The 22,666-nt window shown below is 46.3% G+C and overlaps 1 protein-coding gene across 1 annotated transcript; it reads left to right on the top strand.

The window, feature by feature from the left end:
- The first annotated feature begins 1,839 nt into the window (after positions 1 to 1,839).
- CPT2 (carnitine palmitoyltransferase 2) lies at positions 1,840 to 20,980 on the top strand. The gene is made up of 5 exons (XM_048496748.1): positions 1,840 to 2,409; positions 12,707 to 12,787; positions 13,107 to 13,213; positions 16,864 to 18,168; positions 19,754 to 20,980. Exons 1-5 carry the CDS (start codon positions 1,853 to 1,855, stop codon positions 20,083 to 20,085), a joined length of 2,382 nt encoding a protein of 793 aa, XP_048352705.1. The 5' UTR covers positions 1,840 to 1,852; the 3' UTR covers positions 20,086 to 20,980.
- Positions 20,981 to 22,666: the final 1,686 nt, after the last annotated feature.

The following is a 22,666-nucleotide window of genomic DNA, read 5'->3' as shown; positions in this document are numbered from 1 at the left end:
TTTGAAAAATTGATGTATTTACCAGCCTGTTTTTAACAATTTACCTTTTGAATATGAGCAAACGAGAAAATGAATGTTAAGTCTCGAACTTCAAGCCAATAAACGAACCGATTAGTTGATCAGAAGCGTTTATTGAGAAGCGTCAGAGCACAAAAGGCCAGAAAAGCCAGTTCTGGTGAACCAGGTTTTTGCCTTTTATCCCTGGCAAATCCCCCCTCCCAAATTCCCAAGAAATTGTGAAAAACAGTCCCCGGAGTCAAGGTGCCCCAAGGTTGGTGGCAGATAGTCAGAGAAAGTGTGTGTGACTTCCTGACCCCACGAGAAAACGGATATGACTCCCTTTCTCATGGGATCAGGGTGTCAAAGGAAAAGCCTAGTTATCTACAAAGCATGTGAAGCCATAATGTAAAGATCAAGGAAAGAATGCCCCAGATGGCAGTGGTAACATATAGCAGGCTGGTTACATATATATTTTAGAAGAATTTGGTTTGTAGCGTTGAAGGCTTAAGAGCAGTTACAATGAGGTAGAAATGCATCTCAATCACCCAGATACAATCCTCCCAACAGTAAGCGACTTGAAAGAGATATCAAATCTCTGCTCAAGACTGACACTTAATCAAAATTATTTTACAGAAACTAATGGTGTTTACCCTGACCTGGACAGCTAGGCTAGCCTGATCTCATCAGATCTCGGAAACTAAGCAAAATCATTCTTGGCTAGTATTTGGATGGGAGATCTCCAAGGAACACCAGGGTCATAATGTGGAGGCAGGCAATGGCAAACCACCTCTGAACGTTGCTTGCCTTGAAAACCCCACCAGAGGTTGTCATAAATTTTACTGTAACTTGATGGTATTTTCCACCAACACCAATCGGTGCATAATTTCTTTATTTAAAATTTTACATCTTGTCTCTTAATCAAACATAGCTGAGCTGTCTTCTACATAAAAATATGTTCAGAACAATTCAACAACCAATTTAAAAAACAGCACAAAAACCCAATTTTAAAAAGTCAATTTTTAAGAACTAGCAATGGCACAAAACAATACCAGGCAGAAAAACAAACATGCACAACTAGCATGGCATAGTGGCAAGAGTGTTGGATGAGAATCTGAGAGATCTAGTTTCAAGACCCCAGTGTGACACCTTCCTCACAGGCAAGGACAGTTTAGACATTTTCTAAACTGGACTGTGCCTTGGAGAACTGCCTGTTTCAGAGTCCCCATCCCTGCAGATTTTCCCTGCCAGCCTGAAGGTGATGGGGCTTGTAAGGAACGTGTCTTTGCCTTGCTAGCCTGTTTCACAGCAACATAAGGTTTCATTCTACTGGCCCAGCTGTAATGAGTTGGTGAAGAACAAGACAGAAGCTGATTTTGCCTTGCCCGCACAGAGAGGGTGGTGTCAGCAAAAAGAACTGGTGGCAATGTTTGCTGTTACACTGCATGCATGCACAAAATGATGAGAAAATATGGTGTCCCTGATTGGAGTAATAGTAGACACTATGAGCAGCAACAAAAAGATTCAGAAATAGGAGAGGAGCACTGCACGGGCAAGGAAATGGCACATTAGGCCTCTTGTAGAGCTTTGACTGCTCATTGCACAGGGCTAAAAATTTCAGTTATTTTCAGAAGGGCAGTATGTATAATGGTTAGAGTTATAATGGTTAGACCAATTTGCAAGATCTCCAGGACTAAATGAAACAAAAATGAGGAGTGGGGGCAAACACCCCATGGAACAGGGAAGAGAAGACAGGCGCCCAGGCAACCCACCCCCTCCCCTCCCCTCCCAACCCGCGGATCCCCCCGCCCGCTCGGATCCTCCAACTTGGGGTGGACTGGGAGACCGGGATGGGATGAAAGCCCCGGCGCAGAAGCCGGGTCAAACGCCCCCCAGAACAGGGAAGGGAAGGGAAGACAGGCGCCCAGCAGAACCGAAATCAGACACAGATCTCATTCAGCCGTTCAAGGGGAACCCGCCCCGCTCGCCTCCATTTCATGTTACAATTCATGAGGTAGAGGGGGAGTGGCCCGAGAAAAGGGAATGGTGGCTTCTACGGAAGAAGAAAAGACGGAGGCAGCCCCACTGCTCCCCCTGCAACAGCCGGTTCATCCTCGCAGGATGGGCTGAGCCAACTCCTCCCCGAGGCGGGTCCCGGCAGGCGGAACTCTGGCGTGGAGAGTCCAGAGAGGCCCGGAGAGTTAATGCGATTGCACGAAGGAATAAACGACCGACCATGGCGGCCCAGGCGGTGTTAGTCTCTTCCTCCTCTGGCTTTCGGGGGGCTTCGGCTTCTCGGCTCCAACCGGTCTGTGCCGGGCTGCGGAGAAAGTACAGCCAGGACGGCTCCGCCTCGCAGTTCTTGCACCGCAGCCTCGTGCCCACCATGCATTATCAGAAGAGCTTGCCGCGGTAAGGGGGTGATTACTAGAACTCGTTCTTGCAGGAAGGGAAGGAACGGCTGCATTGCTGTCACCTAACAGGCTACCTTCTTGTATGTCGAACATCTTGGGGACCAGAATATTTCGTGTTGAGCCAGGACTTGTACGTTGCAGGCAAGACCGTGGAAGGTAGTTTCTCCACCACTGCAGCAACTTGGTAGAACTTTGTTTTATATGCATCCCTTAAAGATACAACAGCACACTGATATCTAGAACTTGAATCTCCTCCCTGTACCTGCCCTTAAAGATGTTACAAGTAGGTCTGTGCTCCATTACAAATTTCCCCCTTTGCTTGTGTTCTATTGACTTTCTAATGTTCAATTGCCCCTCCCCTCCCTTCTGGCGGATTCCCCATAGAACATGTATGCAGGATCATATTGTAACCCTATGATAATCACTGTAGGAGGACTACTGCGCCTCATTGGCATACCTTAGCTCAAGGGTAGGGAACCTGCGGCTCGAGAGCTGCATGCGGCTCTTCTGCCCTTGAACTGCGGCTCCACGAGCCGAGCCGCCGACCCCATCCTTGCCCGCCCTGCAGGCAGCAGGGCAGGCGCACCAACTGCCCACGGCCGGCTGGGCTGTGCTGCGGGCTTCCCATCTTGCCCGCCCCATTGGAGCGGGGCGGGTGCTTTCCCGGCGGCCAGCGAGGCCGAGCCGCCAGCTTCATCCTTGCCCGCCCTGCAGGCAACAGGGTGGGTGCACCAATTGCCCATGGGCTGCTGGGCTGCACCGCGGGCTTCCCCTCTTGCCCGCCTCATTGAAGCGGTGCTTTCCCAGCAGCCGGTGAGGCCGAGCCGCCAGCTTCATCCTTGCCCACCCTGCAGGCAGCAGGGCGGACGCACCAATTGCCCGCAGCCGGCTGGGCCACACTGCGGCTTCCCTTCTCGCCCGCCCTGTTGGAGCGGGGCGGGCACTTTCCCGGCGGCCAGCAAGGCTGAGCCGCCGGCTTCATCCTTGCCCACCCTGCAGGCAGCAGGGCAGGCCTTTCAATTACCTGCGGCCCGGCTGGGCCACACTGCGAGCTTCCCCTCTGCGCCAGCCCCGTTTGAAGCGGGAAGGGTGCTTTCCCGGTGGCTGGTGAGGCTGAGCTGCTGGCTCCATCCTTGCCCGCCCTGCAGGCAGCAGGGCGGACGCATCCATGCGCTTCTCAGAATGAGTGGAGTAAAAGGTAAAAAAACCCAATATATACAGTGTTATCTTTATTTTAAATGTCAAAAATTATTTGCGGCTCCAAGTGTTTCTTTTCCCGTGGAAAACTGGTCCAAATGGCTCTTTGAGTGTTAAAGGTTCCCTACCCCTGCCTTAGCTAAATTAAAAGCCTTTCGGCACCATAAACGGGGCAAAGTACAGCGCAATCCTAACTGAATATAGTGATTGCTACCTGATTGAACTGAATGTGCATTTTGTAGTCTTGGAGTGTGTTTTGCCGTGTTAACTTCCAGTTCACTCAGAGTTGTCCCTGGTTTTTCATGCCATTTTAAAAGAGGTAGCATGCTGGGTAGTTCAACCAGTGTGGTTTCCTCCCCCAAATTAGCACCGTCAGAGATCCCCAAATTTTTGCTGGTCTTGGAAGCCATTATTTGTGATTGCCATTGACCCAGTTTTCCCCCAAGTTCTCTGGCACATGTTGAGGACTTGAGAAATGGGAAGAGCAGTCTTATTTGAGAGGCCTTGAGATACACCTGTCTTTGTTAAATGTAGTTAATTCACTTGCTAGATCTTGTAAACTGACAAAGTACCTGCTGCGTAATGAAAGATGTGCCGGAGGCAGAATAACGGAGTAGAATCTAAGTGATGGTTGGTATGAAAAGCCTTCTGCTTTTAGGCAGAGTTGAAGTATAATATATAGGTGAAAGGTTAGTAAAAGTGGGTAATGATTTCCATGATTGCTATCTTTATTTAGTTTATTCTATCAGCTTGTTCTTTTTACTGACGATAAATGTCAGGCAAAATTTATGAAAAAGAAAAAAACAACTATACACCTTATTTATTTTGTGTGTGTTTTGTGACTTAATTTTCAATAAACATTCTCAGATTCATGGTGTAAAAATTCGTGAGGTCTCCTGTTTTTTTACCATTGTCATGTAGATGTTCCGTAGTTAAAACAGGTAAAGCCAATAGGCATAGTCCTTAGAAATCGTATTCTATCAATTTCTATGGGATTTAACTGAGGTGCCATCTTACACAGTTACACCTTTCTAAACTCACTGACTTCAGTGGTCTTAGAAAGGTGTAATTCTGCTCAGTATTGCATTATTGGATTCAGTACTATCTTAATGCAATATCCTAATTTGAGCATTTAAATGTTTTAAAGTTTATTTGGATACATTGTTTTTATTTATATATTTATTTATTTATTGACATCAGGTCACACCTGATTTATGGTGACCCCGTATGGTTTTTAAGGCAATAGCCATTCTGAGGTGGTTTGCTATTCCCTGCCTCCATGGCAATCCTGGTATTCCCTGGAGGTCTCACATCCAAAAACTTGCCAGGGTCGAGGCTGAGAGTGTGTGACTGGCCCAAGGTCTCCCAGCAACTTTCCATGGCAGCCCTGTCCCCGGCTGCTCTGGGGGGCGTTTGGCCCGCCCGAGGGGCAGCGGCGGCTTCTGCAGCCTTTTTCCCGCCATGGCAGAGCTGGGGAACTCTCAGCTCTGCCATGAAGGGAAGGCGGGTGTAAAGGATTCAATGGTGTTGATGAGAGGGGCAGCCGCCTGGCCTTGACTACATTCCACAGCCCGGGCGATGGGCCAGCTTCTCCGGCGGAGACCTTATCTCTGCGAGGGAGATGAGACCTCCGTTCCCATGGGAATCCGGGAGGGGGGATGGGATGGACAGAGTTATAACCTGTGTTTCTGGCGGGAGATCTTATTCCTGCCACTGCGTGTACTTGAGCTTTCTAAGATGTCTGAATAAACGGTCTTTTACACCAAAGAGCCTTTTATTTCTGCTTCTATGGAATTCCTTACATTGTGGCAGGAATCCTAATTCATCTATATTCCTAGTGCAGTGGACCTCTGGTGTCTCGGCATGGAGAGGTTGGATGTTTCTGGGGAAGATGCGGTAGCCCCCAAAGAGGGCTCCGACCTTTCCCTTCTGGATCTGGAGGAACCCGGCGGGAGAGCGGGTCACCAGCTGGTGACTCTTTCCCGTCCCTACGTGTCAGCACGAGGTCTTGCTTTACTCCGTTGGAGCGAGGGACGTGAAGGCGACCATGGGGACTTACCCTTGAGTGGATTTGGAAGCTGTCTATGGATCGAGCAGCCTGTGGATTGGATATCTACCAGTTTTAGGTATGGACCCTGGAAACCTCAGATGCAACCTGTCACGCGAGGAGAGCCGGGCCTGACCACCTTTCATGCGTACCCAGGAGGTCCATTGAGCGATTCCTGGTTCGTATTTTGGCGATGCTCCCTAAGAACCCCCGTGGCACAGCACTGGGGCCGATCCGAAGACCACCGGTGACACAAGGACTATACCAGGAATTGGGAGGGGTATCCATTACCCGTCTTCCGTCCGGACCCCCCTGATCCCGGACCAGCGGCTGCAAGAGATGCCCCGTGGAGCCACCGGTTGAGCCTGATATCTGGCGATCCAGACGGCCGAGGAGTCGAGGAGAAAGCCTGCACTCCCAACCGGATCTGTTCCCTCTCCCATCGAAAGAGAGCTGGGATGAGGAAGTGGGCCCGACTGCGAGATGCCAAAGAAGCGTGGGCCCGTGAACGCCAACACTATGGGAAGAGGAGCGAGAACAGCTGCAGCAAGAGCGTGAAAACCTGCAGAGACCCGGGGGCAGCAGCGCCAAGGGGTCCAACTTCCCGGGTGGACCGGGCCAAAGAGGAGCTCCAGCGGCAATATCGCGCCCAGAATCTATCAGTCCATGATAAAGTCCTGGAACACTCCAAACTGAACTTACAGCGTCAACACGAGAGTGTTCAGGCCTAGCGTACACAAGAAGGTGAACTTACTGCAGCTGTACAGCGGGACGAACTAGCTAAAGTGGAATGCGGGAAAGCAGCCTTGCATGCGCACCAGGATGCATTGACTCGCCGGAGAGAGAGCTGGCTGCCTTGGAGAGAGAACTGAAGAAGCAGCAGACCAGGACAACCCAAGTTAAGGTCTACGCTGTCGCGAATTTTAGCCCGGTAGCCAGAGGGGCGACGCTGCTGAGTCCAACCACCTTCCAAGGACCGGCTCCCTTACCCGGAACACCAGCGGCACCGGCGTTGATACCTCCACCGATTCCGGCCCCCCCTGCGCAGCTTATGCCTCCAACCCAGCTCAACCTGCGCCAACCGCTTACGCCCCTCGCGGTCGCCAAGGAGCGTGGAGAGGGGTTACTACAGACCTCCAATACCTGCCCGTTTCGATGTGCCCGCTTCCAAACTTCCCTACTTCATCTTGCACCTCGATGCCCACATGGCGGACCATGACGATTTCTCCCGGTCTGAGCGCGAAAAAACACGGGACATCGGCTCAGTCCTGGATGGGGCAGCTTAACCGACTGGTTTGTAACTCTTTTGAACCTACCCGGGATAGAGATACTCGCATGCGGTACCCGCATTCCTCCAAGCCCGAGGGCTCGCTGAGATCAGTGCGAGGAAAATGAAGCTATCCGCGCCATCAAAACTATTCAGCAAGGCAACCTTTCGTTTGCAGAATTTGCCGGTGAATTTCGTGCGGCGGCTGCTCGACTCCCTCCTGAGTGGCCTGAGCGCATGAAATCACGAATGCTTCTCGGATGCTGTCGACGGCAAGCTACGTGAAGCGGTGTTTTTAGTTCGGGTCCCCGGCACTATTACTGATTGGATTGGAGTGGGATCCCCAAGTGGCGTCTACCGGCTTGGAATGCGCTTCGTCACCGGAGGCCGCCCATGCGCTTAACCCGGCCACTGCGTCCGCAAGCCAAACCCAACCGCCCCTACCGAGACCACCTCCGAGCGCCCGTCGCCGACTGGGATTGTGTCTTTACTGCGGAGGTCCCGGTCATCTAGCCTTAACTGCCCTAAAAAACAGAAGCCAACCACTCCGGACGCGCACCCCATCACCAAAGCCACCACGCCAAATCAGGGCCGCCCCCAGCGGGCTCGTCTAAAAGCAGTTATCGAAGGCGACCCGGAGGAGGGGGAAGCAGCTGTATTTGCCTTGCTTCAACTTAATGGACATGGGTTACGACTCCAGACGCGGTGAGTGAAGGCAAGCGCTCCGGCCCTACAATCAAAGCGTTTCTAGCCAACCCCGCTAAGCATGCAGTATTATAGCCTCAGCCCTTGTAGATTCTGGCTGCTCCCATTGTTTAATGTCGGCCCCAGGTGGCCCGGAGGAGCTAGGTCTAGACCAAGTCCCCCTGGCTAAGCCCATACCTTTCACCCAGATGGGCTGACGGTCCTCTCGGGAGCGAAGGACCGGCCCAGTTCAAAACACAACCGGTTCTCCTCCGCTGCGCCGACCATTGGGAGAAAATTAGTTTTATTCACAAGCCAGTGAAGCCCCCTAAAACACTCCGGAGTTCTGGGCATACCATGAGTTTGTTATTACATGAACCAAAATTCCTTTGGAAAGAAAGGATCTTGGAATTCACTGACCCTCGCTGCGGGGAACACATGAATTGGGGGGAAAACTCGAGCTTCTCCTGACACACACCCCCCCCCCCTGGCTTCATCAGCGATTGCTCCCGATTCTACCGGCATCCCACCCGCGTACCAAGATCTAGCCAGAGTATTTCAGGAGCAAGAATGCGATCAGTTGCCACCCCATAGAGACACTGACTGCAAAATGCATTAATACAGCCAGGCATGGCTTGCCCAAAGATTGCAGAATCTACCGTATGAGTCCCAATGAGGAGAAGGAACTTAGTGCCTTCTTAGACAAAGAACTTCCTTCAGCGGGTTCATGCTGTTGAACTTCAAACACACACATGCTGCTGCTCCTGTATTGTTTGTAAAAAAGAAAGATGGGTCTTCTGGCTCTGCACAGATTACCCGAGGTCTCCAATGCAGTCTCCCTGTCCAATAAATGCCCTTTGCCTTTGATCCAAGGAAGGACCTTTTAGGCGCATTAGGCAAAGGAATATCTTTACTAAGTTGGACTTGAGAGAAGCTTACTACAGGGTCAGAATTGCTGAAGGCTATGAACCCTTGACTGCATTTAACACAAAGTTTGGGCCAGTTTGAATGCCAATAATGCCATTCGGGTTAAGTGGGGCCCCCGGAGACTTTATAGCCCCTTATCAACGAAGTTCTCCATGATTTATTGTACAAGGGTAGTGGTGGTGTACTTAGATGGCCGTTTTGAATTTATTCACAAACCATGGAGGAGCATGAAGCATTAGTTCGGGAAGTATAGAAGCGCTTGCTCCAACAACTCCCTCTTTGCCAAACTTTCCAAGTGCTGTTTCCACCAAACCTCTATTGACTATTTGGGTTACCGGATCTAAGCCGAGGGCCTAAAAATGGATCCTGCTAAAAGATTGATCGCGGTCACTCCAGTGGCCGGACCCCACCAACCCGAAAGAACTCCAATCTTTTCTAGGTTTTGCTAATTTCTATTGTGACTTTATACCCCAATTAAGCTGAACTGACTCTCCCTCTCACAGACCTCTGCAGCACTAAGGGGTGGAGATCCACTGACCGCCAAGCCCGGAATTTAACACCACCAGTCACAGAAGAATGTCGAATGACCTTTCAACTTTTAAAATCTGCTTTTACCACCGAACCTATCCTAAAGCACCCTGATCCAGATCTCCCGTTTGTGGACACGTGGATTACCTCGGACAAAGCGCTTAGGGCAACCCTGTTTACCCAGAGAAATAAAGAGATGATAGGCTGGTTCGATGTGCTTATTTATCAAAGAAATTCTCGATTGCTGAACTCAACTGGACTGTAGGGGATAAAGAGACTGCGGCCATCAAAGTAGCACTCTCCACTTGCCGCCACTGGCTGGAGGGGGCTAACCACCCCTTTCAAGTTTGGTCGGATCACAAGAACTTGGCCGCCCTCTCCACCCCCCTCAAGCTGTCCGCGAAGCGCTTACGTTGGGCCGATTTCTTTTCACCGTTTCTCTTTCCCGCGGTCCATTTTTCCACCGGAAAAACCAATAAAACTGGCTGATAAGCTTTCAGCCTACCCGGGGAGGAGGGTGGAAGCTGCCTTACGGGACATTCCAGCGCGCTGTTCTCTCCCCCTCCCAATTGGAGCTGGCTGTCACCCGATCTCAGACATCCGCTCCTCCTCCGCCCATTCCCAGCCTGGTCTCTCCTTTCCTACGGGAACTCGAGAAGGCGGGGCTGCACGAGCCTCCGGCGGAGGAAGGTGACTCCCAGTTGCGTTTGGAGGAGATGGCGTTTGGCGGTGAGGGGATTGTTAGTGCGATGCCTCCCCCCCTCCGTAAACAGGTTCTCGAGGCCCTGTCATGATGCCAGCTTCCGGCTGGACATTTTGGCTTTCACAAAACTCTGCATTTGGCCCGCCCGTCAGTTCTGGTGGCGCTTGCTTGTCATAAGGAACGATGAGGCGTATAATAAAGGTTGCTTTCTGTTTGTGCAGAAGCCAAGACCGTTCCGGGAAAGTCCCATGGTCTGTTGAAACCTCTCCCGGTGGCCTCCCGCCCCTGGGAAGTCATCTCCATGGATTTTATTACAGATTTGCCAGACAGTCGTGGCAACACGGGCGTGTGGGTGGGGGTGGACTTGTACCACAAACAAAGCTATTTTATTCCCTGTGCTTCCATCCCCCTCCGGCTCCTAAGTTAGCTCGTCTGTTCATTCAGCATATTTACCGTCTGCACTCCGCCCCCGTTAGGGTGGTCTCCAGGCCAGCGGCCCCCAATTCATTTTCAAAGTTCTGGAAAGCTTTTCTAGGATTTGTTAGGGGCCGCCCCGGCGATTGCTGCCCCATACTACGTTCAAAGTGGCCGGTGAGTCGGAGAGAGCAGACAGAACCCTAGAGCAGTATTTACGTTGTTACACCAACCACCACCAAAGACAATTAGTGCGAGCTAATTCCGTTTGCGGAATGCGCCTATAACAATGCGGTTCATAGCGGTACAAAAAAAAACCCCGCCGAAATTGTGTCTGGTGGCTCCTTCCCGCCGTTGCCGCCAACTACCTGCTTGAGCGATGGATCCTCCAGAGTTTTCAACAATAGATTTCATCCCTGGCCGAGGGGTGGAAAAGCGGTCGAGACTGCCCACAACGGGCTAAAGACTCCCAAAAGCTGCAAGCGGATAAGCACCTTCGGATTTCCCTCTGCGTGTGGAAGCCTGGGTGTATGTTGTCTACCAAAAATCTGAGAGGCGTGCATAAAATTTTTCTAAGAAACTAGGCAAAAGATTCGTGGGACCTTTTTCCAGATTACTAAAGTGATTAATGATGTCACTGCCAGTTTAGATTTACTAACTCTCTTGGTAACATTCATCCCTGTCTTCCATTCCAGTTTACTCAAAGAGGCTCCCGTTTCCGATGCCACAGCACGACCAGCCGGAGAATTCCCCACCGACTATTATTGATGGCCACAGAAGCATTACGAAATTGACGCCATCCTCTTATCCTTAAGACTCTGCTTTGTCATGGCCAAACGCTTACAATATTTGGTCTCTTGGGTGGGGTATTCCCTCTGGGTATAATCAATGGGTTTTATTCAGAAAATGTGGCGCCCATCCCTTATTTCTGCTTTCCACTCGCGCTCTTCCGCACCAGGCCTGGGGGAGGGTCTTCTTTAAGGAGGCAGAGTGTAAGGATTCAATGGTGTTGATGAGAGGGGCAGCCGCCTGGCCTTGACGACATTCCACAGCCAGGCGATGGAGGCCAGCTTCTCAGCGGAGACCTTATTCTGCTGGGGAGATAAGGACCTCCCGTTCCCATGGAGATCGGGGAGGATGGGATGGACAGAAGTTATAACCTGGGTTTCTTGGCGGGAGATCTTATTCCCTGCCACCGCGGTGCCTTGAGCTTTTCTAAGATGTCTGAATAGCGGTCTTTTACAACCTGTAAAGGAGCCTTTTATTTCTGCTTCTATGGAATTCACTTACAGACTGGCTGAAGCCGCCCGCCGTCGTCGAGCAGACCAAAGCGCCCTCAGAGCAGCCGGGGGGGCAGGCAGGTACAAAGCAGCCTTCATGGCTGCGATCATTCAGGCAAATACCTGGGAGGGAGGGAGGGTGGCCTTGGGCGCTGGTTCTCCCTGCCCTGTCAGCCTCGGCTAGCTCTTGGGGGGGCGTTTGGCTCCACCTGAGGGGCAGCGGCGGCTTCTGCAGCCTCTTTCCCATCCCTTGGCAGAGCTGGGGAACTCTCAGCTCTGCCTTGGAGGAAATGGGCTGCAGAAGCTGCTATCGCATGCGTCCCGAGGCCAGGCCAGCAGCCCAAAGAGCAGCCGGGGGCAGGGCAGGTCTGAGGGAGCAGCCTTCATGGCTGCGACCAGATGGGTGGGGGGGTGTTCATCCCACGCCCGTTTGGGAGGGAGGGGGTGGCCTGAGTGCTGTTCACCACCTGCCCTGTACTGGAGAGCACTCTGGCAGGCATTTAGCCCGCCAGAGGGGCATCGGCGGCTTCTGCAGCATTTTTTTCGCCATGGCAGAGCTGGGGAACTCTCAGCTCTGCCATGGAAAAGGAAGGAAGGGCGGCAGAATGTCGCCCGCTGCCTATCGAGCAAACCAAACGCATACTCAGAGCACCCAGGGGACAGAACAGGGTAGCAAGGCAGCCTTCTGCTGGCTGGGATCCGTGTGTGTGGGGGTGTCCGATCCCATGCCGTTTGGGAGGGAGGTGGCCTGAGGCTGGTCTCCCGTTTTTTACTGGCTGCTCTGGCAGATTAACCCGCCTGGTGGGCATCGCTGCTTCGTGAAAGATGCCTTGGCGTAGCAGAGCTGTTAATTTTTTAGCTTATTTTCTTTTGGAAAAGTTCAAAATGTTGCAGAAGCCGCCATGTGTTCTGGGTACATAAATAAAAAAATATTTTTTACTCTGGTATAGCACCCTGTGGGATTTCAGGGTAAGCAAGCACAGCCTATAATTGTTTTTTTATATAGGCGGGCAAAGAGTAAAGGTAAATAACCAAAATACACAGTGTTATCTTCATTTTAAATGTCAAAAAGTATTTGCGGCTCTATGTGTTTTCTTTTCCGTGGAAAATGGGTCCAAATGGCTCTTTGAGCGTAAAAGGTTCCCTACCCCTGGGCTAACCAGACATTTTAAAAAAGTTTATTTGAGCATTTATATTCAGAATAACATGATAGTGTATTTATGTATGTTTTTTTTAATCTTCTATTAGTTTGCCCATCCCAAAACTGGAAGACACAATTAGAAGATACCTGAATGCTCAAAAGCCTCTTTTAAATGATGATCAATTCAGGTAAGAAGTGAAGGGCCTGAGCAATCCTGCATGGTGCTGGCAGAATCTTCCCATTCCCTTTGTGAGTGAGCGCAGGTAATTCAGGTCATCACCCCAGGGCAAGCTCAGATGCCCAGTACTGGAAACTAGTTAATAGCATGTCTTCATTTTCTACCAGAAGATTTTGCAGTCAGTTGGGGAAGGGATAGAAAAAGAAGATGCCAATACTTGTGTATTGGGACCAATTTATCTTGCAGTATTCATTAACTCTTTCATTCCAACTGTCTTCTTGGAAAGAAGTCCAGTTTTACTAAAAATAATTCTCTCTTTTTTTTAAAAGGAAAACCGAGCAACTTGCTGACAGCTTTAGGAATGGAATTGGTAGAGAATTACATGATCAGTTGGTTGCACAAGATAAGCAAAATAAACATACTAGTTACATTTCAGGTACAATAATATTTGTGAATTATCACTTGTTCTTGATTTTGTTCCGCATATGTATTTATTTAAAATGTATATCATTCCTTGTGACTGGAAAATATTTTCGAGGCAACTATTAGCAACTCGGGTAACAGCTGTATGCATGAACAGATGTCATTAAAAGCATGGTTTAGCATGATATGCATGTTCTATGAAGGTAGACTTCAATGCTTTAAGCTGCTTCTGTACCCAAATTACACTTGGAAAATAAATGATTTTCCCATTTTCCTTTGGTTTTTCCCTCTTTTAAATGCCCAGTTCAGGCAGAAGTAGTTTTTGTGCAGTTAACGTACTGTTACGATAATATCTAATGCCTTTGGAAAAAGGAAATAGTGGTGTGAAAATAGCTAATGTAGCAATCCAGATGTGATCTCAAAATGAATGCAAATCTGTTTCAGGATGTTGAACCAAATAAGATCTCAAGAGAATCCAAAAGTCTCAGCTATAAAATCCTTTACCCCTGGAAAGCAGGCATGAGAGAGAGAGGAAGGGGAACAGCGTCAGCCTTTAACAAAAAAGAACAGTCTGTCTTTTGTCACAGAGCAAGAGAAGGGAAGATGCAGACAGAGGAAGACCTGAGAAAAGGAGAGAGCAAATGTAATAGAACAAAGGACAGACAGAGAGGAAAAGAAAGCAAGAGAAGGCTTATAGCATTTGGGTTAGTGAATACTATTTATTCATTTAGCACTGAGATGTTTTTTTTACTGTGTAAATCCTTTTGAAGGTTGTAAATATATAAATGTAGAAGTGTTTGTATACAAAACATACACAATAAATAATGTGCTCCTTAGAATTTGCTTAGGACATCATCAAAACTAGCTGATTGGCTGGCTGAATGACTGATGGACATACTGAAAGATAATGACTGGATACAGTATATTTATCTGCCCTGAGTGTGAATTTAAGTGTTCTGTGTCATGGTATTTGCTCAGAAGTGTGAAAGTGATCCCAAACTGAAAATGGACCATATTATAGTATTTAAATCTCTGGAACATGAACATAATTTTATCTGTTGTGTCTTTGTCCTTCTGCTACTTTGTTTTTAATGCAATTAATATTGAGGAAGGACAGAATAGTGCAAATTTTTTTGTCTAAATGATCATTGGGAGGATAGTGAGCAAACTAATTCAACTCCTGATAGCCAGGCAAATGAACACAGTATAACTTAGTACTTTCTGATAAAGGGGAAATATGAGAAAGAGCAGATTTGTGGTAAGCAATATAAATCTTAACACACCAAATATAACAACTATTTTGCAGTGAAGGAATAAATATTTCCCAGCCTCATTGTATGTGTTAACTGGTGAACTAAATGTGTGTGATTTCTTATTTCACTACTGCCAATCCACCACCATCCCAGTCGCTTACGTCAATTTTTTTGTCTAAGAGCCATCTAAGTTTACTGTGACAGGAAAGTAAATACAACATTGTTTTTGTTGATATTGTTTGTTCTTGTTGTTCTTGTCCCTTTTTTTGTTCTTGTCCCTTACTTAGGAGGCAGGACTTCACTGGTTTTTTCTTCCACTTCCTCTTCACTAGCTCACTTCCTCCTAACGGCCAGTAACATTCCTGCCTCTTAAGGGAGAGCATGACTTCTTCTTTGCTCCGTGTTAAAGAGTGTGTGTGAGTGACAGGTTGTGTTGTGTTCCACACTCCTCGCATGTGTCCATCAGTAATTTTTCTGTTCCCCCCCCCTTGTGGTCTCCCTCCTCCCTGTGCGTTTGTCGTCCGAGGTGGAAGGGACATTTCTTTGGCACCGGCTGAGGCGAGTGTGAGGGGAGAAACTTGCGGGCACCATTTAAAAACTGACAGGTTTTTGGCGCGAACTGCTGTTTAATGGCTGGTAGACTGTTTTCTCCCCCTAGGGAGACTTTCGCCCTTTCTGCCGCAGAGGCAACTGGGGCTACTACGGCCAGGGCTTCCACTCCCCAGATAGGGGTTGTTTTGGAAGATCCAGGAGAAGGAGGGAGCAACAGCCAGACCTGCGCAGGGTCAGAGAGCGTTGCCACAAATCATAAGAAAAAAATTCACAGCTGGCGGTAAGCGCAAGAAGTCCCCTCCTCCTTCTCAGGCGCGAAAAGTGCCCCGCACAGAGGGCAGCGCGCTACAAAATGCGGAGGCTAGTCAGCCAACTGTCTTGGAACACAGACAGGATTTAAATGTAATGGCTCCGTGACCTGCGGAGGGTGCTTTAGTTCCGAGGAGAGAGAGTGAACAGGTAGACCAGCCCTCCTCCCTCAACCCCCTTCTCCTTTCTGAAGGTGCCTCTGCTTGGAGCAGCATTTCTCCTTTCCAATTCGCTCAATTCCTAACCCAGTCCATCAGACAGGAGTTGGCAACACCATCACAAGTGAGTTTGCCCACCCCATGGGTTGGACAGGTTAGGAAGCAAGCCCAAGGCAACACCACTAGGCAGAATCCTGGGGCATTGGACATGGTTAGGGATGGAGATCATCTAGCACATTCTGTCCCCTTCCCAGATGAATACTTAAGTGCGGGAGAATGTTTAGAGGATGAGGCTCAGTTCTCCGATGTAGAGGAAATGGTCTCAGAGGAACCAGAGCAGGGTCCCAGATTTTTCAAAGCAGAGGATTTATCACCGCTCATTACTAAAACTATCTCTGCCTTGGATTTGAATGATCCGGCTGATGCTGAGGACCCTACCGGGCAGACTCAAGGGAAACCAATTAAGGGTTGCCCAAAGGGAAACCAAAGTTACTTCCTGAGGATGGGATTCCACCAAAGATTTTCCCGCTACCTGAATCCTTTAAGAAACGGATTAAAAAGAGTGGCAGAATCCTACAGCCAGTAAAACCGTTCCTCCATCTAACGGTTTTTCCCATGTTCATGATCTGTTGCAGACCCCCATGGTTTTCAGTTCTAACTGAAGCAATGCAAATTTGGTTATTGTAATCTGTATTGTAATGAATAGCTGCATGACTGTAACAGAACAGGCCAAATATGGCAGGCATTGCCTTAGGATTGATTGTCTTTGTATCATTGGTTGCCTTCATTTTTAAGAACCAAACTTTGCTCAGTCTTGATATAAAATGGGGGAAAAGTGGTTCTAATGTACTTGTTTTACTAAGATGATGTAAAGAAGTAAACTTTAATCTTCTATTAAAATTTTACAGACGTCATGGCTGGAAAAAAACCTACGAATTGTAAGCCAAGCATAAATAGAAGGAAGGCAGGAATAGGAGTGATGTACTGGCTGTGGAACTGAGGCTTGCTGTAGAAAAGATTGAGAGGAAACAGCAGAAGTGAAAGAGGCAGAAGGGTTAAAAAGGTGGGTGGTGACAGGGTATTTCTCAAAGATAAAATAATGGTAGGACAAAGAGAAGAGTACACTGTATGTGGATTTTCAGCATTAAACTATACCTCCAGGACAATACTGTATGCAGGCCACATGTCAATTTCACATCGGAGAAATTAGTACAACCTTCATTTTGGTTTTCAAGAACATGGAAGCTAACTTGTGCATGTTGCGCCCGAAAGACTAGAAATCTGAAAATTGAAGACCCTATTAATAGGTGTGATACCTGCATGTTAATAAGATGTATCTGTCTAGCAGGTTTTGTATTTGTTCATCTATTTTTAAAACCTCTATATTTTAGGTCCCTGGTTTGACATGTACCTAAAGGCCCGTGAATCGGTTGTTTTGAATTTCAATCCATTCATGGTTTTCAGCCCTGATCCCAAAGTTGAATATAATGACCAGCTCACAAGGGCAACTAACATGACTGTTTCTGCTTTGCGTTTCTTGAAGACTCTCAGGGCTGGCTTTTTGGAGCCTGAGGTTTTTCACCTTAACCCCTCTAGAAGTGACACTCAGGCTTTCAAAAGGTTTATCCGCTTTGTGCCACCCTCTCTGTCCTGGTTTGGTGCCTATATGGTCAATGCTTACCCACTTGATATGTCGCAGTACTTCAGGCTTTTCAATTCCACACGATTGCCAAAGCACAGTAAAGATGAACTTTTTACAGATGAAAAAGCAAAGCACCTACTAGTGCTTAAAAGCGGAAATTTTTACACATTTGATGTGATTGATAGAGATGGGAATATAATAAAGCCCTCAGAAATTCAAGCACACCTAAAATACATCCTTTCTGACAATAGTGCCATTCCTGCATTTCCTCTTGCTTGTTTGACGACTGAAAACCGAGATACGTGGGCATCACTGAGGCAGAACCTGCTTGACAGTAGCAATGAGGAAGCCTTAAGGAAAGTGGATTCAGCAATATTTTGCCTGTGTTTGGATGATTCTCCAGTTAAAGACCTCATCCACTTGTCCCATACTATGCTTCATGGGGATGGCACCAACAGATGGTATGACAAGTCATTTAACCTTATTTTAACCAAAGATGGCACTGCAGCAGTTCATTTTGAGCATTCATGGGGAGATGGAGTGGCTATGCTGAGATTTCAAAATGAAGTTTTTAAAGACAGCACCCATTCACCTCCTGTCACACCCCAGTCGCAGTCGGCTGCAGTCGATTCTTCCACAGCTGTGCAGAAACTGAGCTTTAAAATGAATGATACTTTAAAAGAAGGAATTACCAAGGCGAAACAGAATTTTGAAGCTACTGTGAAAAAGCTGACAGTGGATGTACTTGAATTCAAGAGAGGGGGTAAAGAGTTCCTAAAGAACCAGAAGCTGAGTCCTGATGCTGTAGTTCAGCTGGCATTCCAGATGGCCTTCCTGCAGCAATATGGCCAGACTGTGGCTACCTATGAATCTTGTAGCACAGCAGCATTCAAACATGGCCGTACTGAAACCATCCGTCCTGCTTCAGTTTTTACGAAGTCCTGTTCAGAGGCTTTCGTCAAGGAGCCACTCAGACGCAGCACAGGAGAACTGCAACAGATGATTGCAGAGTGCTCTAAGTATCACAGCCAGCTCACCAAAGAAGCTGCTATGGGTAAGTGTGAGTGCTAAGTAGATGTGACACAACTTCAGTCCCTCTGTTTTTGGTTTTTGTCTTTATTTCCTTTTATGTCCATCCTCGGTTGATCATCAGGGAATCATTGATGGAATGAGATACTGGACTGCTGATGGTAATTTTAATTGACAGGGTTTTAAAATGTATTATGTATTTTAATAGATTTTTTAAAATGTTGTCAGCTGCCCTGCCATGGTTGGGAAAGGATGGGATATAAATCTAATAAAAGAAAATAACTAAATAACTGAAACTGTTAATTCCTGTATTAAATTGACAGAATATTCAAAATTTAATTTAAAAAAATCCCATTACAGTCTTACAGTTTCAACTATTTAAAAAGCTTATATCTACATCTTTAAAATACTATAAACATGAATGTAGATGTGCTTAATAGTATATCCAGTTGCATTGATTATCATACTAAGGCTTCTCTTAGTAGTGTCGATGAAGATATTGCATATTTTATAGATGTTTATTTCAGCAAATCAGCCCAGCATTTGATGACAGAAGGTATGGTGCATTCACGTGGGTCTAAGTAAATGGTATTATGTATTTCTGTGGGAGATATTTGGGTGGAGACATGAAACTGCTCACCCATATTTGAACAGCAGTACTGTTTACTTGGTAGATGTTCAGGCAGTTGTGTTTAAGGATCTGCTAGAGTTGTTTTGGATCTGCTGTGCAATAGCCATGAACTCTGATGAACTTTGAAGTGGAAAAGTGAGCCTTGTGGGTTTGAATTCCTTTCTTGCCATAATTCTTGTACCTGAATTGTACAGGTGTCATGCTCATAGTGCAATACTAAGCAGAGTTGCTTCAGTGGGCCTCAGCTGGAATAATATTGTAGAGGATTGCAGTACTAAAGACTTACACACCGTATATCAGCTCTGCCTGAAACCTCTCAATTATTTTCTTCCATTTTGCCTATCTCAAAATGTCATCAGTAACTGAGTTTTTCAGTTCAGACTGAGAAAGCCCTTTTTTGGGGTGTTGTCGTCCACCTTGCCTCAAATGATTGAGAGGGGGGCTGTGATGAAGACTGGACTACATGGGTAGGTTCAAATGAGAGAAGGTAGTCCTTAAGGTATGCTGGTCCCACACCATTTAGGACTTTAAAGATCAATACCAGGACCATTAATTTTGTCTAAAAGCAAATTGGGAGCCAGTGTAGATTAAACAAGACTGGAGAGATATGGTCCCCATGACCCAACCCAGCCTTAGCCTTCATCCCAGTTATAGTTTCTGGATGCTTTTCAAGGTCAGCCCCACATACAGCACATTGCTGTAGATTACACTAGATGTTACCAGGGCATGTGCACAGTGGCAAGATTTTTTTCCCTAGGAAAAAAGCCACTGCTGCCTCACCAGTGGAAGCTGCTCCTGATCCCCACTGCCACCTGCTTATCAAGTAGGAGGCCCAAGCTGTAAACCTTCATGTGTGGTGTTGTGTGCAAATGCATATTCATTATATGAAGTGCTCATAATTTGTCATTTTGGATGATGTGAAATAAGTCATAACAACATTTTTTACAGTGTCAGTCATGACTGTATTTTATTTTGGCAGGTCAGGGATTTGACCGACACCTGTTTGGCTTGCGGTATTTGGCAGAATCCAGTGGCATGCCCTTGCCAGACTTTTACCAAGACCAAGCTTATGCACAGATCAATCATAACATTCTGTCCACCAGCACTTTGAGCAGCCCAGCTGTGACCATGGGTGGGTTTGCCCCAGTGGTGCCTGATGGCTTTGGTGTTGCGTATAGAGTGCATGATTACTCAATTGGATGTAGCATTTCTACCTATCCAGCTAGGAATGTGCATGAATTCCTTCAGTGTGTGCACAAATCACTGGATGACATTTTTAATGTTTTAGAAAGTAAACATATTAGTAAGTAAGGGTTGGTCTGTTGGAATATGTTGTACCCCAGGATTATTGTTGACTGATAGAACGCTTTTAGGACTGACATTTCAGTACCTCATTTGCTGCTTTATATTTCCTTTGAAAAAAGCTAACTCTTCAGGTGAGAAAAAAATCATGAGTTTAATTCTGTATATACTTTTTCTGGTGCAATAATCTTGCCTTAATACTGATGGCTTATCTATGGTTTCAGGTTCTACTCTCAGGTTAATGATCCAGCTATATAAACTTGTAGGATATAATGTGTTAGCAAAGGTATAAAAAACATGCTCCATTGTTTAGCTGCAAAGTTCAGCAAAGAACAACATTCCTCCCCCCCCCCCCATCCCCAAAAAGAAAAAAAAGCCTGAACAACCTTTCTGGTGATTAGCATCTCTACTTAGTAATTTTTAGGACATAATCCTTTTCCATGTCATCTCTGTCCTCCTTCCCCACACTCCCCTAGTATATGCTTTTCATCAATGTACAACTTAAAGAAGGCTTCTAGTTCTTTATTAGCATCTACGCAAAAAGAGCAAAGAGTACTGAAGCTACTTTGGATCCAGTAACAAAACATTTTTTTTCATACTGAAATATCTAACGTAGTTACTGAAAACTGAATTGCTGAAACTAGCAGCTAGGGAAGGACACACGTAATACATATCTATTTAACTATATTACCTGTACCAGAATGAAATGCTTGTACTTAGAAGACTGTGATATTTTTATATGCAGAATGTTAATCTAAATATGCCTTTGTTGAAAACCCCTTTGGTGCACCAAGGATTCGACAGAAACATAAATGTGAACAATCAGCAACCTTGCTTTATGTATTCACCAATCATGGAACTGATTGAAATAAACAGGACTTGAAATAAACAAGATTGAAATAAAGATGACTTGATTCATTCCATGCTGTATAAATAAGGAAAGAGGGGGATACTTTAACTGGAAGTATTGTACGCCCATATGGGCTGACCCATTTTTCCAGTGGGAGGCCAGACTACAGGGCCCCAGAGTTTGGACCATATTTCTACACTGCAGGGGAAACAGACAATTTATCATATAAAGAGTGTACCAGATCACAAAAGACATAATATGCTTGAATATACTCTCCTTTTTTCAAATCCTCTCATTTTTTTTTAAAAAAAAGTTATGTATACATTAATATTTCAAAATCTCTTGCAAATATTGGATTTTTTCATTTAGGGAACTTGTGCCTCAATGTGAACAAATTTAAGAACTTATACAGCCTTGGTATTACCAACACTACTGGACAGCTTCTACCTTATATTAATCAAATTGCTGACTTCTATGCAGAAATTTAGGAGTTCCATTTAATATAAAAACAGTTGTTACACTTGCAGCCCTACATGTATGCCCTCAAGACCTTCCCTGCATTTATGGTGGTTAGTATGCCATTTTTTGTACACCTCCTGCATGCTTCACTACACTTCTTTTAAACTTTGTGTAAGGACATGTGGAGGGGTTGAACATGGTAAAAGCATAGAACTTTATTCTTGATTCAACAAATACAATTTAAACAATATGGCCAGGGATAAAGTAATGTCATGACAAGTAAGTTTCAACATTTGACCAACCTATGGGTAGCTTCATATATTCTGACAGATTCTTTCGTTTTTTCATCATAGTCATTCCAATCCTGTGGAGTTAAATTCACAGTGTTAGCTACAGACAAAGTAATGTTTGCATTCGGCAGCAGAAGCTCTAAGCTAAAAGTTTAGGATTCTGTGCTTGGAGTTGTGCTTGTATTTCTGATATAGTACCTCCTTTGCATCAGGAATAAAATTAGAAAACATCAAATTGGCTTCCAACAACTTACCAGTTTTAACTTAAGGAATAAGATTTTTCTTGTGGTCATGTCTACAATCATCTAGACAGGCTTGTCTCTCCCTCCCTTGAAAGATTACATTTGTTAAGCTGTTAGTAGGTCACCAGACAGACTGATCTTTGCCAAGAAGTGAATTGACCTTGACATAGCTGCTCATGCTGGAAGATGACACAGCAAATGAAGAGTCATTACTCTGAGCCTCCAAACAGATTAGTTGACATCACAATTCTCTACAGGAAAGCATTAAATCTGGAACCACTGCCTGCAAAGCCAGAACTTATATTTGCATATACTGTAGTCTTGAAATAATTATAAGGAAGTAACTGGTACCTGTCCCTATATTGCACAGTAACAAAGTTACCCTGAAGTTAACCTGTAATAAGATTCTGAATTGCTGCTAGTCATCTCCTTCTACATGCTGCTTAAAAGTTGGCTTACATCTGCCATGAAATAAATACAAGCAACATGTTTCAAAGGACTCAGCTTTTGCAGTGTTTTCTATGGATGATACCTAACAGCCACAACTGCTACTAATATTGCTTGCCACTTCTGTTGACAAAACTAGCTTACAATCCTGCAAGTGGCTCTAAAGGAGTGCAGCATAGCTGACAAGCTACTTTAACCACAACACAGTGATGTCATTGTAATTCAACAATTGGGCAGTCTACCTGCTGGCTTTCTACAATGGTGTTGTAATGTGCCAGCAACTGTATGCTGTCCTTATTAAA

The sequence above is a fragment of the Sphaerodactylus townsendi genome, linkage group LG05, assembly GCF_021028975.2.
Source record: "Sphaerodactylus townsendi isolate TG3544 linkage group LG05, MPM_Stown_v2.3, whole genome shotgun sequence".
Lineage (NCBI taxonomy): Eukaryota > Metazoa > Chordata > Lepidosauria > Squamata > Sphaerodactylidae > Sphaerodactylus > Sphaerodactylus townsendi.
This window is presented reverse-complemented; position numbering and strand designations above follow the sequence as displayed.